This window comes from Camelina sativa, chromosome 3 (assembly GCF_030686135.1).
Source record: "Camelina sativa cultivar CO46 ecotype springtype chromosome 3, ASM3068613v1".
NCBI classification, from domain to species: Eukaryota; Viridiplantae; Streptophyta; class Magnoliopsida; order Brassicales; family Brassicaceae; genus Camelina; species Camelina sativa.
The window spans coordinates 2,207,132-2,231,235 of NC_141882.1; the positions used below are offsets into that span (position 1 = coordinate 2,207,132).

General features: G+C 36.5%; 4 protein-coding genes, 1 non-coding gene and 4 pseudogenes across 17 annotated transcripts; 6 read left to right on the top strand and 3 right to left on the bottom strand.

Moving 5' to 3' along the window:
- The first annotated feature begins 10 nt into the window (after positions 1-10).
- On the top strand, positions 11-790 carry LOC104778580 (B3 domain-containing protein At1g05920 pseudogene; annotated as a pseudogene).
- Positions 791-1,612: 822 nt separating this feature from the next.
- Positions 1,613-2,591, top strand: LOC104778581 (B3 domain-containing protein At1g05930 pseudogene; annotated as a pseudogene).
- A 129-nt stretch (positions 2,592-2,720) lies between these two features.
- Positions 2,721-6,272, bottom strand: LOC104763842 (uncharacterized). Of its 5 annotated transcripts, none has more exons than XR_015588297.1 (12): positions 6,083-6,223; positions 5,772-5,983; positions 5,217-5,664; positions 4,975-5,122; positions 4,615-4,725; positions 4,324-4,480; positions 4,067-4,243; positions 3,766-3,981; positions 3,585-3,651; positions 3,351-3,494; positions 3,203-3,269; positions 2,721-3,111 (listed from the first exon to the last, which is right to left on the bottom strand). XR_015588297.1 is itself a non-coding variant. In XM_010487231.3 (12 exons), exons 2-12 carry the CDS (start codon positions 5,943-5,945, stop codon positions 2,963-2,965), a joined length of 1,869 nt encoding a protein of 622 aa, XP_010485533.1. In that variant the 5' UTR covers positions 5,946-5,983; positions 6,083-6,272; the 3' UTR covers positions 2,721-2,962. The 5 variants fall into 5 exon arrangements, 2 of the variants coding, with proteins under 2 accessions (XP_010485533.1, XP_087354071.1); XR_015588299.1 differs by having other exon boundaries at positions 4,314-4,480; XM_010487231.3 differs by having other exon boundaries at positions 3,340-3,494; positions 6,083-6,272.
- Positions 6,273-6,589: 317 nt separating this feature from the next.
- On the bottom strand, positions 6,590-14,289 carry LOC109124630 (protein SEMI-ROLLED LEAF 2). 3 transcript variants are annotated; one of them, XM_087507959.1, is made up of 22 exons: positions 13,945-14,289; positions 13,684-13,755; positions 13,410-13,572; positions 13,231-13,305; positions 13,025-13,140; positions 12,766-12,880; positions 12,538-12,666; positions 12,083-12,130; positions 11,826-11,980; positions 11,528-11,724; positions 11,144-11,433; positions 10,334-10,483; positions 9,905-10,246; positions 9,628-9,777; positions 9,264-9,339; positions 8,756-8,883; positions 8,469-8,663; positions 8,032-8,172; positions 7,831-7,965; positions 7,535-7,738; positions 7,268-7,431; positions 6,590-6,712 (listed from the first exon to the last, which is right to left on the bottom strand). In XM_087507959.1, exons 3-21 carry the CDS (start codon positions 13,542-13,544, stop codon positions 7,273-7,275), a joined length of 2,940 nt encoding a protein of 979 aa, XP_087364085.1. In that variant the 5' UTR covers positions 13,545-13,572; positions 13,684-13,755; positions 13,945-14,289; the 3' UTR covers positions 6,590-6,712; positions 7,268-7,272. The 3 variants fall into 3 exon arrangements, with proteins under 3 accessions (XP_087364085.1, XP_087364086.1, XP_010485557.2); XM_087507960.1 differs by lacking the exon at positions 6,590-6,712 and adding an exon at positions 6,755-7,090; XM_010487255.3 differs by lacking the exon at positions 6,590-6,712 and having other exon boundaries at positions 6,755-7,431.
- A 632-nt stretch (positions 14,290-14,921) lies between these two features.
- Positions 14,922-16,408, bottom strand: LOC104763869 (ASI1-immunoprecipitated protein 1). 4 transcript variants are annotated; one of them, XM_010487282.3, is made up of 4 exons: positions 16,298-16,408; positions 16,146-16,205; positions 15,467-15,915; positions 14,922-15,336 (listed from the first exon to the last, which is right to left on the bottom strand). In XM_010487282.3, exons 3-4 carry the CDS (start codon positions 15,911-15,913, stop codon positions 15,193-15,195), a joined length of 591 nt encoding a protein of 196 aa, XP_010485584.1. In that variant the 5' UTR covers positions 15,914-15,915; positions 16,146-16,205; positions 16,298-16,408; the 3' UTR covers positions 14,922-15,192. The 4 variants fall into 4 exon arrangements, with proteins under 4 accessions (XP_010485584.1, XP_010485567.1, XP_087364096.1 ...); XM_010487265.3 differs by having other exon boundaries at positions 14,922-15,342; XM_087507970.1 differs by having other exon boundaries at positions 16,084-16,205.
- Positions 16,409-16,466: 58 nt separating this feature from the next.
- Positions 16,467-16,538, top strand: TRNAT-UGU (transfer RNA threonine (anticodon UGU)). The gene has a single exon. It is a non-coding gene; the product is annotated as a tRNA-Thr (tRNA).
- Positions 16,539-19,113: 2,575 nt separating this feature from the next.
- On the top strand, positions 19,114-19,921 carry LOC104763888 (calmodulin-like protein 7 pseudogene; annotated as a pseudogene). The gene has a single exon (XR_015594951.1). The product of XR_015594951.1 is annotated as a calmodulin-like protein 7 pseudogene (transcript).
- A 180-nt stretch (positions 19,922-20,101) lies between these two features.
- LOC104763895 (uncharacterized) lies at positions 20,102-21,467 on the top strand. 2 transcript variants are annotated; one of them, XM_019241307.2, is made up of 3 exons: positions 20,102-20,236; positions 20,813-20,881; positions 21,008-21,467. In XM_019241307.2, exons 2-3 carry the CDS (start codon positions 20,818-20,820, stop codon positions 21,181-21,183), a joined length of 240 nt encoding a protein of 79 aa, XP_019096852.1. In that variant the 5' UTR covers positions 20,102-20,236; positions 20,813-20,817; the 3' UTR covers positions 21,184-21,467. The 2 variants fall into 2 exon arrangements, with proteins under 2 accessions (XP_019096852.1, XP_010485609.1); XM_010487307.3 differs by lacking the exon at positions 20,102-20,236 and adding an exon at positions 20,262-20,348.
- A 1,417-nt stretch (positions 21,468-22,884) lies between these two features.
- On the top strand, positions 22,885-23,847 carry LOC104763910 (calmodulin-like protein 6 pseudogene; annotated as a pseudogene). The gene has a single exon (XR_015586666.1). The product of XR_015586666.1 is annotated as a calmodulin-like protein 6 pseudogene (transcript).
- Positions 23,848-24,104: the final 257 nt, after the last annotated feature.

The following is a 24,104-nucleotide window of genomic DNA, read 5'->3' on the forward strand; positions in this document are numbered from 1 at the left end:
GAAGGAGAAGATGAGTTTGCCTCTGCATTTACAGGCGGATAAACAAAAAAACCCCAAGACTGTCGCACAAGTAAGAGAAAATAGATTGAATCGAATCTTTGATCACGTCCCCAGAAGAAAAAGAACTTGTCACGCATGCCTTCGCAAGGATACAACAGTAACAGAGCATCACGTTGCTTCTGTCCCCAAGACTACTGTCCCAGAAGATAAAGACGTGATATTGATGAGAATCTTGAGTAACGTCCCCAGAAGAAGAAGGATTACTTACGAATACGTCCCTCCGCAAACGCTAAAGAACACACCGCCGGAATGGCTTGTTCAGGTGATGAGTCGCATGGAAGGAACTCATGATCCGAAACTAATCATAGAGAAGACTCTGGACTTGAACGACGTTGATCCACGCCAAAACCGTCTCTCAATCCCTATCAATAACGTAATCCAAAACGATTTCTTGACGCTTGACGAGGCCAGAATGATTGATGACGACGACATCACTAACGAAGGGAATATGTGTGTGGGAGCGTTTCTTGTGGATCAACGAACGAAAAAGTGGAACGTGGGTTTCAAACAATGGTTTATGACGACTAGTTCAGGGAGCAGCTACTGGAGTTTTGTGTTGCGTGGTGAATGGAGCAACGTCGTTGAGACTAATGGATTGAAACAAGGCGACAAAATCAGTCTTTGGTCTTTCAGGTCCGGTGAAATCCTCTGTTTTGCACTTGTTCCTCCGACTAGCTCTGTTGTTGATTCTGTAAATAAGTAAAAAAGAGGGTTTTTTGGGGGACTATTAGGGTTTTGTTTAGGGTTTTTGGTAGGAAGTTTGGATGTTGTTGGCTCACTGAAACACAAATTAAGTCGTTTGTAGCTTCTCGTTCGTTCAATGGTGGTCACCATACTCTGTTCATATGAGAGATTGTATGATTTTGAAAACGAGGTTTCACGTAACTCATGGATGGTCTTAGTATGTTGGCACATTCTGTTTGATCAATCAAATTAAACGAGAGGGGTTGTTTCTATAGCCTAACAAATTTTTTACTCATGTTAAAACAGAATGCAGAAGACCTTTGTTCCAACGCATTACGTGATCGTCTGATAGTACCCTTGATCTAATCTGAATATTGATGGGAGGCTACTGGAAAATATAGTAAACCCTAAATCTTTCTCCAATTAAGAAAACAAGTCTTTCTTTCCAAATAAGTTAAAATAGCTTCTTAATGAGGAGACATAATTATGAACAAAACACAACAAAATAATAAAGGAATCCAATAATAAATATTGATAACTAAGTTGTTTCTGATCTATAGACTAAGTATGAATCTGGTTTTGGTGCGTGGTCTGCTTTAGTCACTGCATCCATAAATATACTTTGGTTTCTTGTATAATGATGTATGAATGTATCTCAAAGTGGTTCAACAAAATGTTTTGATACATTCTTCCTCGATATATATATATATATATATATATATATATATTTGTAGCCTGCATTTAAAATTCCCAAGTTACACTGTTTATTTCATGCTTAATACACACACTATTTATAGTCAGTGATTAATCAACGATTATTTCATTACTTTTCATTTCACTTATATTCTCATTCTCTCTCTCTCTCTAATAATCTCTTCCTCCCGCTTCTCGCTCTCTGAACTCAAGTTTGGGTTCCGATCACAATGACTACAAACGACGCGGCTGAGGCAAAGAAGATGTTTGCGAACCTTTATGTACTGGCGGATGCAGCGGCTATGGTGTATGATGAAGAACAACGCGAAAGAAAAGGAAAGGCCAAGATTGTCTCTGAGGAAGAAGATGAAGAGAGCAAGAAGAAGAGCTTCTTCAATCATGTCCCAAGAAAGATAAGGTCTGCGCTAAGATACTCACAACCAAACTTTGAAAACCTTAATGGGGCTTCTGCTTCTTCTTCACGCTTAGTCCAATCGTCTCCATCTTCGTGCCTAACTAATCCCACAAGCTCCATGAGCCATGCGATGTCTCAGAGGAGTCGTAGTAGTAAGGTTACTCTTTTTTCAAGAACTCCAAGGTGGCTTATTCAGGTGATGAGAGACATGAACGGAGAAGAGCCCAAACTCATCTGTGAGAAGACTCTGATCGTGGCTGACGTCAACCCAAAGGAGAGCTGTCTCTCGATACCATTCAACCTTTTAACCAGAAACGACTTCTTGACGCATGTAGAATCGAGGATCATAGAAGAAGACATCAACAAAGATGAGAAGATCGGAGTGGGAGCGCTTCTGGTGGATCAAAGGACTAAACTTTGGGGTGTGGTTTTGAAGAAATTTGATCTGAAGAACGGGAGCTGGGATTACAGTTTGGTTTGTGGATGGGACGACGTCGTTAAGGCTAATGGGTTGAAACATGGCGACTACATCAGTCTTTGGTCTTTCAGATGCCGTGGAATCCTCTGTTTTGCTCTTGTTCCTCCCTCACAGTGAGACAGAGTACCTCTTCCAATGCTCTCTGTTTCTGCTAATCTTCGTAGAGTTCGATCTACTTTTGTACAGCCATCCAAGTTGAGGCGATTCTATAGGTTGTTTGAGTCAAGTTAACTTCTTGGAGGTTCAATTATCAAAGTTAGGGGTTTTCTACGATTTGACAGATCTTGTACCTTTCCTCTATTAGTAAGTTTACTGTTTTTGATTCTCTACTATGATTGGATGAACACTTTGACATGAGTACGCTTATGTTCAGTTTCTTGGATTGTTTGATAGTGAAAAGGAATTCTGATTACAAAGTTGAACTGATGAAAATTTATAAAGTAACTCTGGCTTTGGTGCTCGGTCTACGCAAGTTATTGCATCAGTTAATACCTTTTGTATCTTGAAATATATCTAGAAGTATGAACAGTAGAATGGGGTCAATCTTGGCATCTTGCAACTGTTTTCTACAGACTTTTCTACTCATGATGGAAGTTAGTTTGGGTTCTGAGTTGCTCTTGGATCTCACTCAGTCACGACAAGTTGGCTGTTGTGTTTTGTAACTTAGTTAGCAAGCAAGCTGCCGCAGATTCCCTAGCTTCTTCAGCATCAGACTTTTCCTCTCCATGTACTGTATATGCGACATGATTCCCCTTAATTCTTACTTCAGCTTCATAGCCACCTTTTTGAACAAAGCAACAAGATCAACATGAATATTTTGAGTGAGTAAAGGAGATAAACTACAAACTTGGCATATGATCTCAAAACTTTACCATCTGATGGAGACACACGATAGTTTGGTAGTACCCAGTTATTCATGAGACAGATATCATCGAGTCTCTGCAATAGTTAAGGGGCAATGAATCATATTTCTTCGAACGTGAAATGATCAAAGTTACCATAAACTAACCTGACACAGACTTTTAGTAGTAGGAAGAGATTCACAGAGCTTCAGCCTCTTGTTGCTTTGGCATGCTGACTTATCAGAAGATTCTTGAAGGGTGCGGCTTGGGTATGTCTCGTTACAGCACTCGAGTATTGTTTCTAATTGCAGCTCCCAATCACCTAATAACACCCACGAGAAACACTCAGGTTCATATAAAAACAAAAGCTGTGGCAGAAAGGAAATATACATGTATATTAGTATATACATACCTTTGATGTTCTGGATGCGTTTATCGCATTTAGCAATCTCGTCTTCTACGTACCGCTGTTGACGAGTCTGCAGCCAGAGAAAAAGAGAGCAGCTCTTAGTGAAAAAATAAGGATATATGCTATTGCCAATCAGTATTTTTTGCTGTATTGTGTATCTATGATCAAATTCTACAGCTATTACCAGTTTATCTCGTTTGCAAAGAAGAACTTTCAATGCAGTTTCGGATAGTGATGTAGCTCTAGAAAGAAGAGACGTCTGTAGCTCCTCAAGGTTTTGGTTAGAGTTATGAGCAGAAACAGGAGCTACATTAAGCTTAAAAATGCTATTAAGTCTGTCAGTAACAGCTTTCTTCCTCTGGATACCTCTTTCTTTGTGATCATTTGGATCAGATGCAACCTGCATTTACAAAAGGGTGATAAAGGATACTTGAAGATGGAACTGAGAATAATTAGTTGCTAGTGTAGTAGAATTCAGACTCTACCTCCAAACCACCTTTCCCTCCATTCGAGTACCCATCTTTACAAGGGCTCGTTTCATTATCTACATTCTCCAAATGGACATTAGATTTCATACTTCCTTTAAAGTATCGATTATGTATCCCCGGAGTAGCTTTCCTTCTAGCTCTAGGATTGCTAAGTAGAGCGGCAACTTTTTTGGCCTGCAATTTAAATTACTTAGTTGCTTCGTACTACTATTTTTCCTTAACACAACCATACAAGTATCATTACCACTGCATACTTTAATTTCATTACGCCTTCTAGAAGCAGCATTTCCTCCTCTTCCAAAAATGTCAGAAAGTTCCAACTCATTGGTTGCATCTTCGTTGCCATTGCTTTCTCTGTCATCACATACAGCTTCTGATTCTTTCTCTATCAAAGATTCAGTATCTCCTCGCCTGAAAAAAACAGAATCAACTTATATTGCTATCCCCTATACAAGAAAATGTACCAAACTAACTCAAAAGTAATGTTAAGGAATAACAACTTAGGAAGAACATGAAAGTATTCCAACTTAGGGATTCAACTAAACCTGGAAAACCAATCTTGTATGAGGCTGGCATATGGGAGAACATGAAAGTATTCCACTCTGGAATTTGTAGACCACTCGGAGAAGCTCTTCTCAAATAAAGGACCCTGCATACTATTTAGTATTTACATAGAGAAGAGCAAAAGAGGCTGATTAGGAAATATCAATACTTCGTTAAAATTACAGAAAGTAGAAACTATCCAATCATGCAACTAATGTGAAGTAAAGTGAGTTCAAGTATAACATCTGAAAGACCATCTTGCCAACATTTGTGAGTCAATCTTTAGTTGAATATAAGGTCCTTTAAGTTGTCATAACTATTGCAGCTTAGGGCATTTCCTTTTCATACCAAAATCAACTTACCAAGTAAGCATTTCTTCGACGGGATTTTCTCCAGAAAACTTGTCTTGTGAAGTGCACTTCATTATGTAAAAGCGGATTGCAGTCTTCTCTTCACTCAAGGAGCATACCAAATGCCTCTCCAATATCACAATGTCCTTGTGATTAACACCTGAACAAGATTCAAAATTTTTGAGTAACTAACATACAGAAAAGAATGCTATTTACATATATAGAACCCCAAATGATCAGTCTTTCAAACAAACCTGTGGCCTCCTTAACAGCAGCAAATGCAACTTTTTGAAAGACGACCTCTTGTTTCTGATTTGCTATAGCAGTTTTGTCTTTCTCAATGGGGTTTTCAAGTAGTGACCACACACCTTGTGTGATGAAGCTGTGTTTAAGATAACAGTTCTTCTTCTCAGAGTCAACTAGCAGAACCGCAACTGTCCTTATAGGGAACTTGTTCAAGACAAGAAGATCTGAAGACGCATCTAAGCTCATGGATAAACTACACGCATCTTTAACAACCTTCTCCAGCAAAACGGTATGGTCTGAATCACCATCTCTCCCAGAAGAATCCTCCTTCAAATGCAGCAGCAGAGCAGGTCTCAGATCCGTAGCTAAGCTACTGAACGACTCAAAAGACAAACATTCAAGATGAGGGTTGTCTCTCCTGTGGTAATAATTGAAGAGCAACACAACAGCATGAACCTGAATCAAACAACGCAAAACAGAGAAGGCATTGATGTCTTAATTAGAGCTACATAAATCGAGAAAACCTAATTAGAGAGAGACTTGAGGTAAGTTTAAGAAATGACCTGCTTGGCGACAGATTCGCGGAGGGGCTTGGAAGGGACATCAAATGATTTGAATGGAAGCAAAGGGTCGACTAAGTAAACGAGTAAAGCTCGAATGGCGTCATCTGTGGTACAAGCATCTGAGGGTTCCGAAGTGGTCTTCGTGACTGGTAAATTGCAATCCACCTCCTCCATTGAAGCGAAAAGACGAAATTTCAGAGGAAGAAGACGCCCTGAGAATAGATTCAATGAGCAAAGAAGGAGAAGAAGCACAAAACAAAAAAAAAGTTGAGATTTTTTTAGTAATGGAAGTGTAAAGTGTGGATCTTTACCGGGAATGGAAAACCCTAGATTTTGTTCTGAGATTACCGTTTTTGGTAATGAGAGAAGAAGAGATGAGTTGGAAAATTTAGAAATGTGTCAGCTCTCTTCTCTCTCTCTAGTAAGAAGAAGAAGACCCAAGAAGATGGATCATCTAAAGTTCGTGTCATTTTTTTTATTTTTATTATTTTTTTTGTTAATAGTGAAAATTTGGAAAGGCGCCAATATTATTAGTGTAATATGGGCTTCACTCTGTTGTAGGTATGTACTGTGTCTGTGTCTCTCTTTCGAGGGTATGATGGGGAGTTTCATTCTTAGCTCAGTAATTGCTTTGCTGTATTTATTTGGTTTGATTGATCCATTGATAGGACTGTTCAGTTTGATTTTTTTTTACTTCTGAGACGTAAGAAAGTCGAAACTTTGAAGAACCCTATAACGGCTATATATGACGTTTGGATTTCGTTTCGAATTACGTAACCTGGCTGTGTTTATTGGGCACCAGGAGCACTCCAGCAGAACAAAAGAAGCAGCATGTACTTTGTTTTTTTAATAATTAAAGCATGTTTGTACAAGAGTCTTTTGGAATTATCTACTTTGTTTTTTTCCTTCAGTCCTGTGTGTGCCCCCTCTTGAAATGCAAGCTGCTCAAAGACCAACTAAATTATTATTCACCATAAAAAAACTACTTTGCAACTCATTTTATTCCATTATCACATAAAGGCATCAACAATCCGTCCAAGTTTGACATTCTCAGAGCAAAACCCAGGCACACACACATTTGACTGACCAATGAACCTGAACCCAGTCTAAAACCACCAGAAGACCACATAGAACAAAACACACGCAGCTCACAGACATATGAAACAATCAACAACACTTCAAAATCAATTGATCATTCACCCAAAAATAAAACAAAAAGACAATTCGAGTTTCTGCACGACTCTTTGCTGCTTCTGCTCTTCAACAACAGGTCGATCAGATTTAAACAATTGCTTCCTTGATGAGTATTACTATTACATCTTTTCACATTGGATAAATGGAATGAATCAATCATAGTTGCTTCCAGAAACAGCCAAGGGTTGACTAAGAATATACCAAGCAGCAGATTTTACACGTGATAATATATATATATATATATATATATATATTATGCTGTGTGTGTGTCTATATATATATGCAAGATTTAAAGAATGTACCGGGTTCAACACCCAGCTGCTTTCAAGAACTTATCGTAAGGGCTGGAAGGCGGTAACCGAAAAGAATTTTGTGGAACTTCCTGTGAGAAGAATCCGAGCTGGTCTTGAGGTTGAACATCAGCCACAATCATTGCCTTCTGATCATCTTCACCAGCTTCTTCTGTCTGCAACACACGACAAAACCAAAAAAAAAATGAACACCAAACTGATATTTGACGTTGATGGGATGACACTTAATGTCAATATAAACAGCGAACAAAGTCTCACCTCCTTGAGAAGAAATTGTTCCTCCTTTTCTTCGTCTTCTGAGAAAGCTATAGCTTTGGTTGCTTCGGGTTTGAAACTTCGAAGCACAGACATCTTTTGCTGCTTACCCGTCACAAGAGCTTCGCACTGATTCATCATTTGGTCATAAGGTACAGGAATGGAGGAAACAGGGAGACTTGCAACTTGCCGAGCAGTTTCTGATACCTAAACATCATGAATGAAAAAATTTACATTAAAAAGGAGGACATGGCGGAGACCAATAAAAACTATTACTATATACTGAGTGCAACTATTACCGATTCTAACAACTCGTTGACACTCAGAACATCTACTGGGTTAGTGTTTGCGGACAATGATGTTCTGTGGCCAGACTGACTCCCACTAGCCCCCGGGGAAATTCCTTCAAATGCGGCTATTTCTGAAAGCTCAACCTGAAAGATCCATCAAAATGCAATGAGAATGATTCCTAAAGCAAGTTTCTCTTAAAAGCATTGTACCTCTTCAAAAGCTGGAAGTTCTATTTGATTAAGAGGAGAACTAGGTCCTGGTGTATCCGTGAACAATTGTCCACCAAGCGGATGTGCATCATCTCGGCAAAACTCTGACTGAATTTCCTTTCTCAAAATTGATTGCTCCTCCTAAGAGCATTAAACATAAAAAAGGAAATCAGAACTAACGAGTGAAGTTATAGCATGTAATGATCCAGCGGTTTATCCTACTTTATTTTGTTTGACTATGCCTACATATACCCACCACATACTGAAACAGGCTAATATTTTGACTGATAAAAGACCAGGAGCTAAACTCATAGTTATTCTTCTGTTTAGGACAGCTTCATCTGATGTGTTGGATATAAGGTCAAAAACTCTCTCTGTTCTAAATAACAGACCCATCTTGAATTACATCATTTAATAATTTTAAACTAGATAAGTACCTCTGATAATGTCTGAAATTTCGATGTAAAATGAGTAATCACGATTTCCTTCAGACGTCTATCATCTGCGACTATCACTGAAGCATTGAGAGCAGCACTATCATCTTTGTCAGATCCATATGCTTCTTCTTGTGGAAATCCAGAACATACCGCACGCAGTCTGATATCTTCTTCCATCACAAGATAAGGATCAACCTATTTAGGTCATGACGAATTGCACATACAAATTAAAAACAAGAGATTTAGATAAGAGGAAACAAACGGATGCAATTTTACACAAAGCTCACCATTTGGGTAGTTAAAGATTCTTTGACGATTGGAACTATCTCCAGAATATTGGAAATCTTGGCACCAAAAATGAGCATATATGATGCAAATGTAAATATAGATCTTCTACGAGAAAGCTGCATACCACCTTCAAAATTATACCAGAAATCTATGTCAGAAATAACCTCAACAGAATGGGCAGTTCAGGAAAATTGAGTTACTCCTTTTGCATTTACAATGAAAAGATGTCGCCTCATTGGCGTTTCAGAACTTAAGGTACTTTTACTGAACATGAACGTTCTAGCACAAGCCAATCTGTAAAGATATCGCCTCATTATCCTATCTTTATAGGTTCACAATATGAAGGCGAGAGACTATGTATTATAATATTCCCCATTATCAAAATCACATCGCAAATCAACAAAAATGGCATGGCATACTATAATGGAACTATGTAATATCCTAGCGAACAAAGTAGATAATTTTCTTAATGGACGGGAAAAGCATTAACCACAGTCTTTAACTTACCATCTTGATTCAATGAGAGATTTCGAAGAGAGAATGCCAGCTGAAAACACCGCACCAGAGCCATGTGATTTGATCTCTGCTTTGCAACGACAATATCATAGCAAAATTCACAAAATCAGAACACCCTCCCATTAAATCTAGTTTCAAAAATAGAGTGTTGAATCTGAAAAACTCAAGATGTCCAGAGGTATCTAGAACTTTGAAATACATTACATTATCATAAGTATGAAAGAATACCAGCATTCCATCACCCTTTGGTATGATGGTATACCTAGAGCTTTAAAATACATTACATTAAAGCTAGAGTACGCTGTAAACACGATTTATGGTCCTTTTTTGCTGAACATAAGATGCATCGACTAACCTTTGCCAATGAAAACAGTAAGGTGATTTGATACGTGCTGGCCATGGCTTCAAAATTTTCAGGGGCATTCTCGGTAGAAGTTGCTTGGATCCATATGGATGAAAGAAGCATGTTCACTTGGTGACTACTCAGTCGCAGCGAACATAATGACTGTAACAGCATGAAATCTCACTATAGTCAGCTTAGTAAATACATTCAAATCGATAAGAAAGTAACAATTATTATAACTGGAGGGTGGGAGGGAGCGCAAAGAAACGTAGGTTTAGAAAACTAATACCTTTATACCATCTTCTACATCCGTTAAGTTATCCAAAGACTGACAACTTAACTGTTGACTGGTGTGGTTTACATCTTTACGCAGTTCACCATTTAAGGAGTTCTCAACTTTTTCTTTCTCTTCCTCCTGTAAACTAATATTCTGGTTCCTTACAGTACAGGTTCCATCAACTGACAATATGCCAGGAACAACTTCTGAGGTTTCCTTTTGTGGATCTGACCAAGGCAAACGAAGATTTCGAAGAAGCACAACGGAGAAAATATTGTGTGCCTCGAATCTAGTCTTACAATCTGCATGGGACATCGCAAGGAGCAGTTGGTGAAACAAGGCATCCGGAAATACCTGGGACAGGCCAAGTAAATTTGTTAGAACAGAATAACTACCGATAGTCAAATACAAAACTAAAGTTGCAGTAAAAGATTCAATTACTTTCTTGTGGTAAGAAACATTTGGGACCACGGATACTATATGTGCAGCTCTGAGAATGGCTGATGCTGTGGTTCTAGAAAGGACGACATTAGTGGATATCGTCTCAAGAACCACTGCCAACATATCAAGAATGGGACCGGCATCCCCAACCTTAAAAGCAAAACAAAAAAATTTAACAAATATATGGGGTTTGTATAAACATGCAGACGGGAGGGAAAACAACAATATTACACAAATTGCACTAGGTACCCACAAGGAGTTGTAGGAGTCAAGGTAGACCAAAACCATAAACTGAAAGAATATAAAATATATTACATAAGATAAGTAGAAGCTGCATGGTTTCGAAAGTATAATGTAATATACAGTATGGGGTGTTGAATTAGACTTAGGCTCTTGGCACACTACAATATCATATAGGTTTTGACACTATAACAAGAAGTCCGTTAATTTCAAATGCAATGACACCATAATGGATACTGACAGCTGAACATGGAACTCATAATCACTGGCTATCTACTAACACCTTGACTAGGTGAGAAAAGATTTAATTAGGACTGAGGTTATGATTCCTAATATACAAGGCTACTGCTGTTAATCTAGTGTGTATTTTCCTAAACAGTCTAATATTTTCATACAAGCAAATCGTATAATTTGAAGAACGAGTAAACTTGAGGCCTTGTTCGACTGTTGACAAATTTGTAAATTGTAACATCTGGTGTATTAGGGCATGTAATACACATGACGATACAAGCAATACTTGCGGGTAAGATCAGATCAAAACTCAAAGGAACAGAAACCAATCCAACTGACCTTATTAGAGAGCTCTGCCATGCAATTTTCTAACGCATGCTGGAGGTCTGAGTTCTGCTTTGTTTCATCAGCAGACACATCTGATTCAGCTTCATTTTGCAGGCATTTCCGCAACTGCTTAATCACGTCCGCTATTACAGCAGTCATCGCGCCTGAAGCCTGCTGCTTAGCATGTAGCACAAGGCATGTAGCTACATTAACCATGTTAATTTGAAGACCTTGTTGCTTCATTACATTTTTATGATCCAAGTGCTTGATCAAAGAAGATACCAACACATGACAATTCTCTCCTGCATAAATACTTCTTTAGTCCGTTACCACGTAGACAAACTAGAAATATACTGTAATGTCAGGAAAGATAGCAAATTAAATATATCATCTAACCTGATTCTTCCAGACGAGACTGCAGAAACAATAAAACAGAAGAGGCAACTCCCTTCTGTGGATTCCAGTAATCTCCACTGTCAAAAGCAGTCAAAAGCGGTTCCAGAACCCGACGAACAGTTGTAGTTTCCTTTGCTAATTTGGCTATATTGCAAAGGCAAACCATAGACCAGTATGAGGGGCTCTTCGAAATATCCCTGAATGGATTTAATGAATAAATTAAATAACGTATAGTATAGATGATGCATTTCCAGTGGTTGTAAAAACTAGTGAATAAATCTTTACGGAGAAGCTTTACATGTTTTCCAACTTATAGTCAGTCACCGGATTAGGTTTGAAGGAAACCGTTTTACTCAGGTTGGGAATCTTCGTTTCTGAAATTTGACCAACTTCTTTGATGTCTTCTTGGCCCTTCTCCAAATCCATATAATTCTCCAGAATCACAGAAATAATCTAATTCAAGATGAAAAAAGGATCACAATCTAACTACAACGCACCAGCAGTAGTATATCTATAAACCATGACCAGCAGAAGTTGAAGTGTCCGATGACTCACCTTATCCAAGTCTATTGATAGTTGGGAATGCTCACCAATGAAAGATACCTAGCAATTACTATTAATTAGTAGCGAAAGCTCCAAGTAGAAACAGGTGTGGACTTTGCACCACATAAGATGCAGCTCTAGGATGAAGGTCAAAGGTAAAATAGGATTTCAGTTAATGTGAAACTAACTAGTAAAACTAAACAGGTCGACAATGAATTCTAGACTAGCTGAATAAGGACTAGCACCATGCTTAAAATGCTTTCTTGAACCAAAAAAACTCATCAACAAGGGTGTCCGTTAACAGTTTTCAGATCAAAATTACATGTTCAAGTAAATATAAAATACCCCGTCACATGTTGCACATATCCATAAATCTTAGGATATGTTTTGTGTAAGGAATGTAAATCTAAAGGGCATGTTTTCTGTCAGTCAAAGAAAACAAAAGTAAAGAAAAAGAATAGCATTACCATGAATGCCAAAGCCTGCAATCCTGCTGAACGTAATTGGAGTGATCTTTCATCATCCCCCAATTCTTGAGCAAGTTGACAAAGTTTAGGGATTAGACCTTCTAAGTTGAACATCTGGGAATTCTCAGTCTGTGTTTAAACAAATGTGTTACCATATGTAGTCATAGCTGGACAAGTAGCTTACGAAGAGATATGCACCATGATGGCTCAAGAAAATGCTAAATGTACCTGTAAACTTATAAAGTCAACAAGGGTATTGCAACCCAAGATCTGAACTTCTTCCTCTCGTGTTTGCTCCAAAAGAGTTCGGACAATGCTTAACAAACTACAAGAAAATAGAGGCCTACAAGAAACGTTGATAGTTTCAGCGAAAACTCAAGCATTATTTCTGAAGATGTAATTTAACAAAAGCGAAAGATAATATACAAAAATTATAAGTAACCAGATAATGCTGAGCCGCGTTTATCACGAAGAAACTATGACTTACATCTGCTCTTTACATGAAGAAAGCAGTTTCTTATAAATGCATAAGACAACTTTAACTGATCCAATATTTCCATTCCGCAATTCTTTGTAACATTTTTGCTCAAGGTACTCTGTAATCTGTCATAAGAGATGCAACACATGAGAATAAAGTTGAGAGAAGCAACTTAAAAAAAAAAAAAAAACTCAAAAGGGGAAAAATGCAAAAACCTTTGGGATTCGTAAAGGATTCCTTGACGCATACTCACAAAGCTTGCCAATTTTTCTATCATTTGGTTCAGCTTCCTGACAAATCACAAGATGGGAAAATAATGTTGAAGCTTGTAAGAGTAGCCGTATGCCATGTCAATAAAGGTAAGTAGAATCCCTGAAACAAGAGATGAAGAGACCTGATTACGAGGGAAGATTTCAGCGAGCATTTTCTTGTAGCGTTTAACGGGATGCCTAGACCTCGCCCTCAAGGAAGGACAGAAGAAACAGAGGTTACCACAGGCGGGTAAAACCCGTCTGGACATAACCCCCATTTTCTTCTCCGCCTCAAATCCCCTCCCCCTGCAAAATTCCCATATCATATTAATTATATATCTTCAAACTAAAACTTAGAAAGCAACAATTCTTCAATCATTAAAGACAACAACAACAACGATAAAGAACAAATTGTACCCAGCAGCAGCAGGATTTGATGGCAAACCCTAAACTGAGTATCTAGCTACCGAGATCGCAATCCGCAGCACCCTGAAAACCCAGCCAAAAGAAGAACACACACAAAAAAAAGAAAAAAAAGGTGAGAAATTTAGATGATGCGATCCAAGAGAGGAGAAAAAGGAATCAAATTTAGAGAAAATAACGAAATCCAATCTCGGATTAATCAGAAGAAGAAAGAAAGAGATAGAGATAGAGATGAAGGGGGGAAAAAAAAATTACCAGGGAGATGGGAAAAGCCAGAGAGGCAGCTGAGAGGGGAGAAGAAGGCAAACCGCTCAGAGGTGGCATCGCTCTTCTCTCTCTCTCTCTCTCGTCTTTTTATCATTAATTTATTCCAATCTCATAATTTATTAAAAATCAATCCTTTCAAAAGCTCTCTCTCTCTCTCTCTTTCCGCCATTAATGTCGGAAAGTGTCAGTCCAGAAACCCTCTTAAAACTACCAATCTACCCCTTCTGGTTCTTATGTGATCAGTCTAGGATTCTTGTCATATTGACCACTGTTCCTTTTCTTAATGATTAGCTCGAATTGCAAATATCATTATTATCTTCTTCTTCTTTTTTTGCAATCATTATCATCTTTGATTGAACTTTTAAGACTTCGATCGAAGTCATGTATATTTGGATTTTACATCGGTTTGGATTTTTTTTCAACGTTTTGTTTTGGCTCATGAGAACAACATTTACATGATTAAACCGAAATTTACAATTTCTGTTATACACAATTTTTGGTTTCGTTACAATGTCTGTCTGCTCCAACATAGAAACCGTGTAGATCTTATCAGACTATCTTATTCTTATCTCTCAAATAAATGTGTCAACCGGTTCTCTAACTAATTTAGCTATGTTCACATGAACTATTCGATTCTGGAACTTTAGACCGGACTTGAGAACTATGAATGTAGACAACCAAACACAACAGAGAGAAGAAGAATATGTCTCCAAAGCTTAAACTATTGTTTCGCTTGATAATTAGGACTAGGAGAAGATCAAGGTTATATACTAAAAAGTAAAAACATTGTCTATAGTCCTCTGGAAAGTAGAAACAGTTCATCACAGAGACAGGTTTCAAATTCCCTGCAACTAATCTACGCTGAAGCACAAAGTATTCCACGCTTGTACTTGCTTCACATATAAATCAAAGTTGGAACAGCTAAAGAAGCTTCGTAGAAACTGTGGAGTAGACAGACACATATATGAGCAGCTTGGAACATTCTTCATTAAGAGTAAAAAAGGCTAAAAACGTAGCATCCAAAGCAAAAAGTCAGCTCAACCAGAATAGACTCTGCACAAACTAGTGGCCATAACAAAATCCTAAGCAAAATACCATCCCTGGCTTTTTTTCAGCAATTCCCCAAACAATTTGTCACTTACTAGTACTTAGTTACACTCTTATCACTCTTCAACCTTCTTATCGTACCTACACAATGGCAAAACACCCATCATCTCTAGGAAAGATGGTGCCTCTCTAGCGAAAAAATTTCATGTTGAAACGTTCAGCCAGCTTCTGAGCAACGCCATCGTGGAGGAGTTTACCACACAACTCATACTTCTTATGATGTGTTATCGTCGTCTCAGCTTGCTGTTTAGACAGCTTCTCCGCCTCCTCGAGCTGTTTCTGAAAAAAACAGAAAAACAAGAAAACACATTCACAAGAGCACCATAGTCCTCAACAACAAGAGAATAAAATACCCATCAAACACCATCAGATCCCATGCCACAGAAAGAAGAAAAAAAAGCACCTTGAGCAAAAAAGAAGCTTCAGCGGAATGTTTACGAACAAGCCGCTTCATTTTAACAGCCTTGTCGAAATCAGGATCATTAGGCTTCATCCAGCGAAAACGGATCTTTCTACCAGGCTTCTTTGGTCGATCACAAAACATGTCAGGATGAGCAGGACTAGCTCTCACAGGCCTAGGCATTCCAGCAACCATGAAAGGCAACTGAGTCACAGTGGCGATAACATTCTCAGCCATCTCTTTGGTCTCCATCTCAACGAGGGCACCAATTGGAAGCTCCTTTGGACCCAACAAGTTTGGAACGAAGCTGACACTCTTGACCGTTCCGAACTGGTTCACAGCAGATTCAACAACGGGGACTGTGGCTAGAGGCGTGAGCTCGTCTATATACACAGTACGCTCAACTCTCTCTCGAAACTTGTCATACTCTACTTCTTCCGGAGTAGCCATCACTAAACCAAAATTATTAAAAAGAAACGAATCAGAAACTCAGAGAAGCACCAAATTGATTCAACATAATCAAGTTTGATTCGTAAAATTCAAAGCACCATAAGTCCTAAAGAAACATTCACGGCGAAAATAAAAATCTAGGGTTTATAATACAGAGATGAAAATCAAACCAGATGAATAGCGAAATCAACCAAGGTACTGAAGAATCGAAGTATAGAGATCAAAGTATCACCTCTCACAGCGGCAGAGGAAAATATCGAAACTGGGTTAAAGCCGCGATGATCGTCTGGGCCTGGGAGAATCAAATAAGGAAAATGACTCAGTACCAAACTTTCACGGAAGAGCGATTACAAGCAAGAAAAATCTAGGGTTAGTAATGACTACCTCGATTACAAGCAAAGAGCAGCCGACGAGACAGTGGTTGGTTCCGGAGAGTGGTTTAGTATAAGATGATTGAAAGTCTCCTTCGGCCTTTGGGGAATCGTCCCGAGAAAGGTGTAGATAGATCACAGATATTATTTATATAGTTATAATTGACGTTTATGTAGCAAAGGCCCGTATAGCTCAGTGGTAGAACGTCAGTCTTGTAAACTGAAGGTCCGTAGTTCGATCCTGCGTGTGGGCACTTTTTAAAAATTTTCCAAACTTTACAATATTTTTTAAAATCATAGATCTTATTCTTTCTTTCTTTTGGCAAAGTCATAGATCTTATTCTGAAAAATGAAAATCGAATGCGACTCGCTGTAATTCAATTTAAAAAAAACAAAAATCTTTTCCGGATACTTTCGTTGGTCATAGCCGCAATGTTGGGTGGAGTGTGCATAGTGGCTCACCACTTCGTCAGGTTTTGGTTTTTGTTTTTTTTTTTTGTGGCTGTCTTTTTCAACTATAAAATATTAAATCAAATTATATATATATATATATATATATATATTAGTACTAATTATAAATTTGTTTTTTTTAGCTAATTACTAAATATAAATGTTTAAACTGATGATGTGAAATTTGTTTTGACCCAAACGTGCAACCAACAAAAATATGTCTAGATATATGATTCTTAAATCTAGATATACTCCTTTACTTCCCAACCATTTACAATCTAGATATATGATTCTTAAATATGTCTTTAACAACAACAAAAAAAAAAAAAATTGATTCTTGCAATTGTCTCATTTAAGAGTAACTGAATTATTCTTGATTACCTCCCAACCAGTTATCATATGTTTTGCTACTACTAATTACTAAATGATAACTGGTTGTTAACTCACTCATCAGATACACAGTACTTGTTATTTTTTGGATAACTTATCTACCCTAACTCTATAGCCAATTGAATCATATGTTATTGTAGGTGCATGTATGTAAGCATTTTTGTTTAAGATGTTCATTATTCTTAAAGTCATAAGAGAGACATGCAGCAGATAACTCGAACGCCGTTAGAAAAGCACATTACATTGCCGAAAAAATAAAACAAAATATGTTATAACGAAGTGGATGTCTGTGTGAATTGTTTGTTATAACGAAGAAGCTAGCTGAATTTTGTTGCTCTTACGTTTAATGTTAGTCAAGGCTTCAAAAATATTATCCTCTTTTTGTAATTGTCTCTGATCGATGGCCCATCGGCCAATCCGTCGTTTTAGAACTTTGCAGACTTTTATTGTTTTGTATAACTTTGTTTGTGTGAACTTTCTATAGTCCATTAGACTACGGATGTACCAAACTCTTTAATTTGGTTCGTTTCCAATATGATGTTACTACTTACTATATGACTTCTAATCATCTGTTGTGGTGAAAAGGAAAAAACTTATAATATGATAACATACATGTGAATTTATAGGTCAACATAATAACATATGAGTGAGAGTAGAGTAAGAGTGTGTTCTCATCCACTATCCAACGTTTACATGATCTCAACCATATAGAAATGTTGAATTCATTGAACCTTAAAGCAAATGAAAAGCAGATAGAAGAGTTATTTTTGCAGAAATGTTAATATATCTGGAATTCATTCAAGATATAGTAGTATATCTACAATTTCTATAAGCTATATTTAGTCCACGTTCCGACGATATATTCAATATTACTATGTTTCTAAAATGTATTTACTACAGCCTTATAATGGTTAAACATATATCACTTAATATTAGATATTACTACAAAAAAATATATCATTCTTATGTCCATCAAAAGAATTAATCTGAAGAAAAACATCAAAATTGCATCTTAGAAGAGAATATACGTAAACAATGAACTGAATTCTAAATTAAAACTTGTAATCTTATACTATTATTTATGCTAAAAGAGGTGAGCTTTTTTTGTACACTAAGGGTATCTCCATCAATGTATGTAAAACAAAGTTGATTAAAACATATTGTAATATTAATTTTGATTAAGAAACTATTAATTTGATGATTGTTAAATTTGGAATTCTTAATACAATAGTTCTTTTATTTCCATAAATTTAAAATTTTCCTTTTTCTAAAAATTTTTAATATAGAAAATTTTGGAAATTTAAGTAATGTTAATGAATGATATGTTAAGTCCTAATAGGTTGTTTAAAATAATTTTTAATATAAAAAATTCGAAAATTTTTAAAAATATTAATGAGTGACATATCAAATCGCGATAGGTTGTTTACATATTAAATCAAATTATATATATATATATATATATATATATATATATTAAGAATTTTTGATTACCTCCCAACCGGTTATCATATGTTTTGCTACTACTAAATGATAACTGGTTGTTAACTCACTTGTTATTTTTTGGATAACTTATCTTCCCTAACTTTGTAGCCAATTGAACCATATGTTATTGTAGGTGTATTTAACTATCTAAGCATTTTTGTTTAAGATGTTCATTATTCTTAAACACATAAGAGAGACATGCAGCCGAAAAAAAAATATATGTTACAATTGTTTTGGTTATCTATCTTCAAAAGATACACAAATCGATTAGATTGCATATTATTTGATAAGTTGACTCGACTTTTCCCGTAGTACTGTTTCTTGTTTTTTTTTTGTTTGGTAAAACGAATTAAATTCCCACCATAAAACAAAAATTAAGAATGTAGTAATACTATAAACAAATTAATTTGATTCCATAAAGTCATAGAGTTCCTTTTAAAACCCCCCCAACATGTTCTCTTCCTTTACCGTTTAACAATATCAAAGAAAGACAAATCTTCTATCTCCGTCTTCCTCCCTATTTTTGGCTAACTAATTTCTCTTTGACTCTTTTAAGTACTCCCACCTAGATTTCTTAATTCCTTCCCTTATCGGGGCGATTCATAGATCTCCAAGAAGCGAGGAAAGGGTAAAAGACGATCTTCCGGAGAAACCCTTTCTCGGCTTCACGGAGCCCTCACCATTCTCCTTTCTTCACCCACTCGTAAATCTACAACTTTATAAAGAGATGGATCCGACGGAGCTAAAACGTGTGTTCCAAATGTTCGACAAAAATGGAGACGGGACGATCACGGGTAAAGAGCTGAGCGAGACACTACGAAGCCTCGGGATATACATCCCTGACAAGAAGTTGACTCAGATGATCGAGAAGATCGACGTGAATGGTGACGGGTGCGTGGACATAGACGAGTTTGGGGAGCTTTACAAGACGATAATGGACGAGGAAGACGAAGAAGAAGAGGACATGAAGGAAGCTTTCAATGTGTTTGATCAGAATGGAGATGGGTTTATAACGGTGGATGAACTGAAGGCGGTTTTGTCTTCCTTGGGTCTAAAGCAAGGTAAGACCTTGGACAATTGTAAGAAGATGATAAAGCAAGTGGATGTTGATGGTGATGGTAGGGTTAACTACCAAGAGTTTAGACAAATGATGAAAGGCGGTGGTCTTTGTTCTTTGAGTTAAAATAATTTTCATGTTTTTGGCATTTTTTTTGTGTGTTTTTCTTTTTGTATTCTTGATTTAATTCTATTGTTTTAGGAATGAAAGAAAAAAAAAAAAAAAGGAATCGTCTTGGGAAAATATTATCATAAATTCATAATTAAGAATATGTTTAACGTTACGTACGTTATGAGAATTTGCATCGTGGGAAAGTGCAACGAAATCAAGAGATAGGTTGGTTTAATTCGGTTGTACGAAATTAAATATACCGGTTTTAAAATTCCGGTTCAATTTTTATTTAAACCAGATCGGTTACCACTTCTTCTTCTTCCTCACTCTTATCGAGTTTAGAAGAACTTGAAATCTAAAAAAGTCTTTCTTTGACATTTTACTCTCTGAATAGAGAGAGAGAGAGAGAGGACATATCCATCGCTTTCAAGCTCTGTGGGTCTCTCTTTGAAATCGAAAGAGGTATATTTTTTTCCTCTCTTAGCTATTTCCCTGATCCTTTCTATGTATCTGTTTCCGTTCCAAAACTTGTCACATTGGCTCAATATCGCTAATGTCGATTTACTCAAACCCAGTAAGCATTTTGGAGTTCACGAAAGTAGCAATCAGTTTTCAATTTTGTAAATTTCTAAATCTCCAATTACAGTTTCTCGATTTAGGGTTCAGGGTTTCTTCTAATCAAGGGTTTTGAAACAGCGATTAGTTGTAACCAGTTTCGTTTCTGAGGCTCTTATGTGTTGGGATTACATTCATACGAGATTTGTCGTAATCTGGCTTCGATTATGTTTATATTATCTTAGTCATTCAGTTTTAGGTGGAAGATGTTTATTGCAAAACTCGTTTAGATCACCTATAGCTTACTGCAGATTGGTTTCTTGTTTCGCAATGGTTGATTACTAAGTGAACCTTGTTTAGTTTCGAACAAACAATCCCCAGCTAGATTGAGTGCTTCTTCTTGTTTAGTTTTAAACCTTGTTACAATTGGGTTTTTGGTTTGGTGTTGCTCAAAGTTCTGGAATGAATTTGTGATGATGCTAGGGGAAATGGGGAGAGAGAAGAGTCCTGGCTTGAAGATCCTCTGGGTCTGGACTATCGGCACTGCAGCTAGTATGATTCTCTTTTCTGTCATTTTAATTACCAGAGTTTCGTTTACTAGTTCCTATATTCTCTACGGATAGATCATGAGATCATAGGTGTATGTGTAATAGTGACCAGTCTTTTACTTGTTTTCAGTATTGGTGACCAGTGTTGTCCGCACGAGAATGCAGGACATGCAAACCATGATGAACCAGAACCATGAACAAGCACCAAAACAAAACCAGAATGGAAGTGCAGGTGATTCTTCCGTCTTAACGGATGAAACAGTTTTGCCTGAGTCAGATCGAGAGATTGCGAAAGAACTTAAATAAAGAAGAGCTTGCTTCTGTGTTGTTTTTTCTTCTTCTTTTCGTACTCTTCCTTTACAGTGCTCCATGAACAGGATGAGACAGCAGAGTTAAATGGATTTTGTATTTGTAGTTTGATTAGAAGATTCTAAATGTTTCTAGGAGTATAACCTGAAAAGTGAATCGAACAAGAAGCTTGATGAGGAGTCCTTCGTAGTTTTTTTTGTCTGTGTGAATTGTTTGTTATAACGAAGAAGCTAGCTGAATTTTGTTGCTCTTACGTTTAATGTTAGTCAAGGCTACAAAAATATTATCCTCTTTTTGTAATTGTCTCTGATCGATAACATACATGTGAATTTATAGGTCAACATAATAAGAGTAGAGTAAGAGTGTGTTCTCATCCACTATCCAACGTTTACATAATCTCAACCATATAGAAATGTGGAATTCATTGAACCTTAAAGCAAATGAAAATCAGATAGAAGAGTCATTTTTTGCAGAAATGTTAGTATATCTGGAATTCAAGATATAGTTAGTATATCTACAATTTCTATAAGCTATATTTAGTCCACGTTCGGAAGATATCTTCAATATTACTATGTTTCGAAAATGTATTTACTACAGCCTTATAATAGTTAAATATATATCACTTAATATTAAATATTACTACAAAAAAATATATCACTCTTATGTCCATCAATCGAATTAATCTGAAAAAAAATATCAAAAATTGCATCTTAGAAGAGAATGAACGTAAACAATGAACTGAATTCTAAATTAAAACTTGTAATATTATACTATTATTTATGCTAATAGAGGTGCTCTTTTTTTGTACACTAAGGGCATCTCCATCAATGGATGTAAAACAAAGTTGATTAAAACATATTGTATTATTAATTTTGAAAAATATTAAATTAAGAACTTCTTAAGAAACTATTAAATTGATGATTGTTAAATTTGGAATTATTAATACAATAGTTCTTTTATTTTTATAAATTTAAAATTTTATTTTTTTCTAAAAATTCTTAATATAAAAAATTTTCGAAATTTAAAAAATGTTAATGAATGACATGTTAAGTCCTGATAGGTTGTTTAAAATAATTTTTAATATAGAAAATTCTGTAAATTTTAAAAATGTTAATGAATGACATGTCAAATCTCGATAGATTGTTTAAAATCTTATGTGGACGCCTTAAAAAGGCTTATAGTTTATACTTTTATTTAGTATAGATTAGATTATTTGAATTAAGTGTTTTATTACAATCTTTATCATGTAAGATTTTCAAAGGATGGTTAGTGATTTTCCAGTAAATCCTCCCTTGCTCCGCTTCTGTTTCGTTTAACATGCACATCAAAACAACAATTACGCACAAATATAACTTACTCACATAGACAAGTTACTCACATTCCTGTGTAGCAGCCTTCTCCTTCTCTGCCTGATCTCTGCTGGTGTATTTGTCTCTCGCCCCTGGATGTAAGCCAAGAGTTGAATGAGTTTCGTATCTGCAGCTTGATCCAAGCGTGTATTGGGCGGTCCTTGAAAGAAAATAAAAATTGATGTCATTTTAAGCCGCAGCAGAGAAAACAAAAAACAAAACAAAACGACACAAACTCAGTCTTGTATTGACGGACCTGTTTGTTTTCTTTTTTTTGGTAAAAGGAAATAATTAATTAAATTCCCACTGAAAAAATTAAATTCCCACTGAAAAACAAAAATTAAGAATGTAGTAATACTATAAACAAATTAATATGATTCCATAAAAGTCATAGAGTTGTTGTATCCTTTTAAAACCCCCCATCCCAACATGTCCTCTTCCTTTACCGATTAACAATATCAAAGAAAGACAAATCTTCTATCTCCGTCTTCCTCTCTATTTTTGGCTAATTAATGTCTCTTTGACTCTTTTAACTCCCACCTAGATTTCTTAATTCCTGCCCTTATCGGGGCGATTCATCGATCTCCAAAGAAGCGAGGAAAGGGTAAACGATCTTCCCGAGGCTTCACGGAACCCTCACCATTCTCTTTTCTTCCTCCACACGTAGCCATACAAATTTCAAAAAAGAGATGGATCCGACAGAGCTAAAACGTCTGTTCCAAATGTTCGAAAAAAATGGGGACGGGACGATCACGGGGGAAAAGCTAAGCGAGACACTGCGAAGCCTCGGGATATACATCCCCGACAAGGAGTTGACTCAGATGATCGAGAAGATCGACGTGAATGGTGACGGGTGCGTGGACATAGACGAGTTTGGGGAGCTTTACAAAACTATAATGGACGAAGAAGAAAAAGACATGAAGGAAGCTTTCAATGTATTTGATCAGAATGGAGATGGGTTTATAACGGTGGATGAATTGAAGGCGGTTTTGTCTTCCTTGGAGTTAAAGCAAGGTAAGACATTGGATGATTGTAAGAAGATGATAAAGCAAGTGGATGTTGATGGTGATGCCGTGATGGTAGGGTTAACTACCAAGAGTTTAGACAAATGATGAAAGGCGGTGGTCTTTGTTCTTTGAGTTAAATAATTTTCATGTTTTTGGCATTTTTTTTGTGTGTTTTTCTTTTTGTATTCTTGATTTAATTCTATTGTTTTAGGAATGAAAAAAAAAGAAGAAAGAATTATGGGTGAATTTGCTCACTGATAAAGAATATGTTTAACGTACGTAATGAGAATCTGCATCGTGGGAAAGTGCAACGAAATCAAGAGATAGGTTGGTTTAATTCGGTTTTACAAAATTAAATATACCGGTTTTTAAAATCCAGTTCAATTTTTATTAAAACCAGACCGGACAGAAGAGAATGAACGTAAAATTAAATATACGGATTCTGTTTTTTTTTTTGGTCTTCTTTTCGTACTCTTCCTTTCCAGTGCTCTATGAAACAGGATGAGACAAATAGATTTTGTATTTGTAGTTTGCGGATATGATTAGAAGATTCTAAATGTTT

Bases quoted from the DNA above. Each gene is read 5' to 3' on its own strand.
- LOC104763842 (XM_010487231.3), bottom strand. From the start codon at position 5,945: ATGGAGGAGGTGGATTGCAATTTACCAGTCACGAAGACCACTTCGGAA. The intron at 5,123-5,216 runs GTTTGTTTGAAA...AATCTTGTTCAG, and splicing joins TGCTGTTAAGGAGGCCACAG to GTGTTAATCACAAGGACATT. The intron at 3,652-3,765 runs GTAATAGCTGTA...CTCTGGCTGCAG, and splicing joins TTTGCAAACGAGATAAACTG to ACTCGTCAACAGCGGTACGT.
- LOC109124630 (XM_087507959.1), bottom strand. From the start codon at position 13,544: ATGGGGGTTATGTCCAGACGGGTTTTACCCGCCTGTGGTAACCTCTGT. The intron at 11,981-12,082 runs GTGAGTCATCGG...ATCTTGAATTAG, and splicing joins TATCAATAGACTTGGATAAG to ATTATTTCTGTGATTCTGGA. The intron at 10,247-10,333 runs GTAATTGAATCT...GGCCTGTCCCAG, and splicing joins ATGTTTCTTACCACAAGAAA to GTATTTCCGGATGCCTTGTT.
- LOC104763869 (XM_010487265.3), bottom strand. From the start codon at position 15,913: ATGGCTACTCCGGAAGAAGTAGAGTATGACAAGTTTCGAGAGAGAGTT. The intron at 15,343-15,466 runs GTGCTTTTTTTT...TGTTTTTTTCAG, and splicing joins AAGCTTCTTTTTTGCTCAAG to AAACAGCTCGAGGAGGCGGA.
- LOC104763895 (XM_010487307.3), top strand. From the start codon at position 20,279: ATGTATCTGTTTCCGTTCCAAAACTTGTCACATTGGCTCAATATCGCT. The intron at 20,349-20,812 runs GTAAGCATTTTG...TGATGATGCTAG, and splicing joins TGTCGATTTACTCAAACCCA to GGGAAATGGGGAGAGAGAAG. The intron at 20,882-21,007 runs GTATGATTCTCT...ACTTGTTTTCAG, and splicing joins GACTATCGGCACTGCAGCTA to TATTGGTGACCAGTGTTGTC.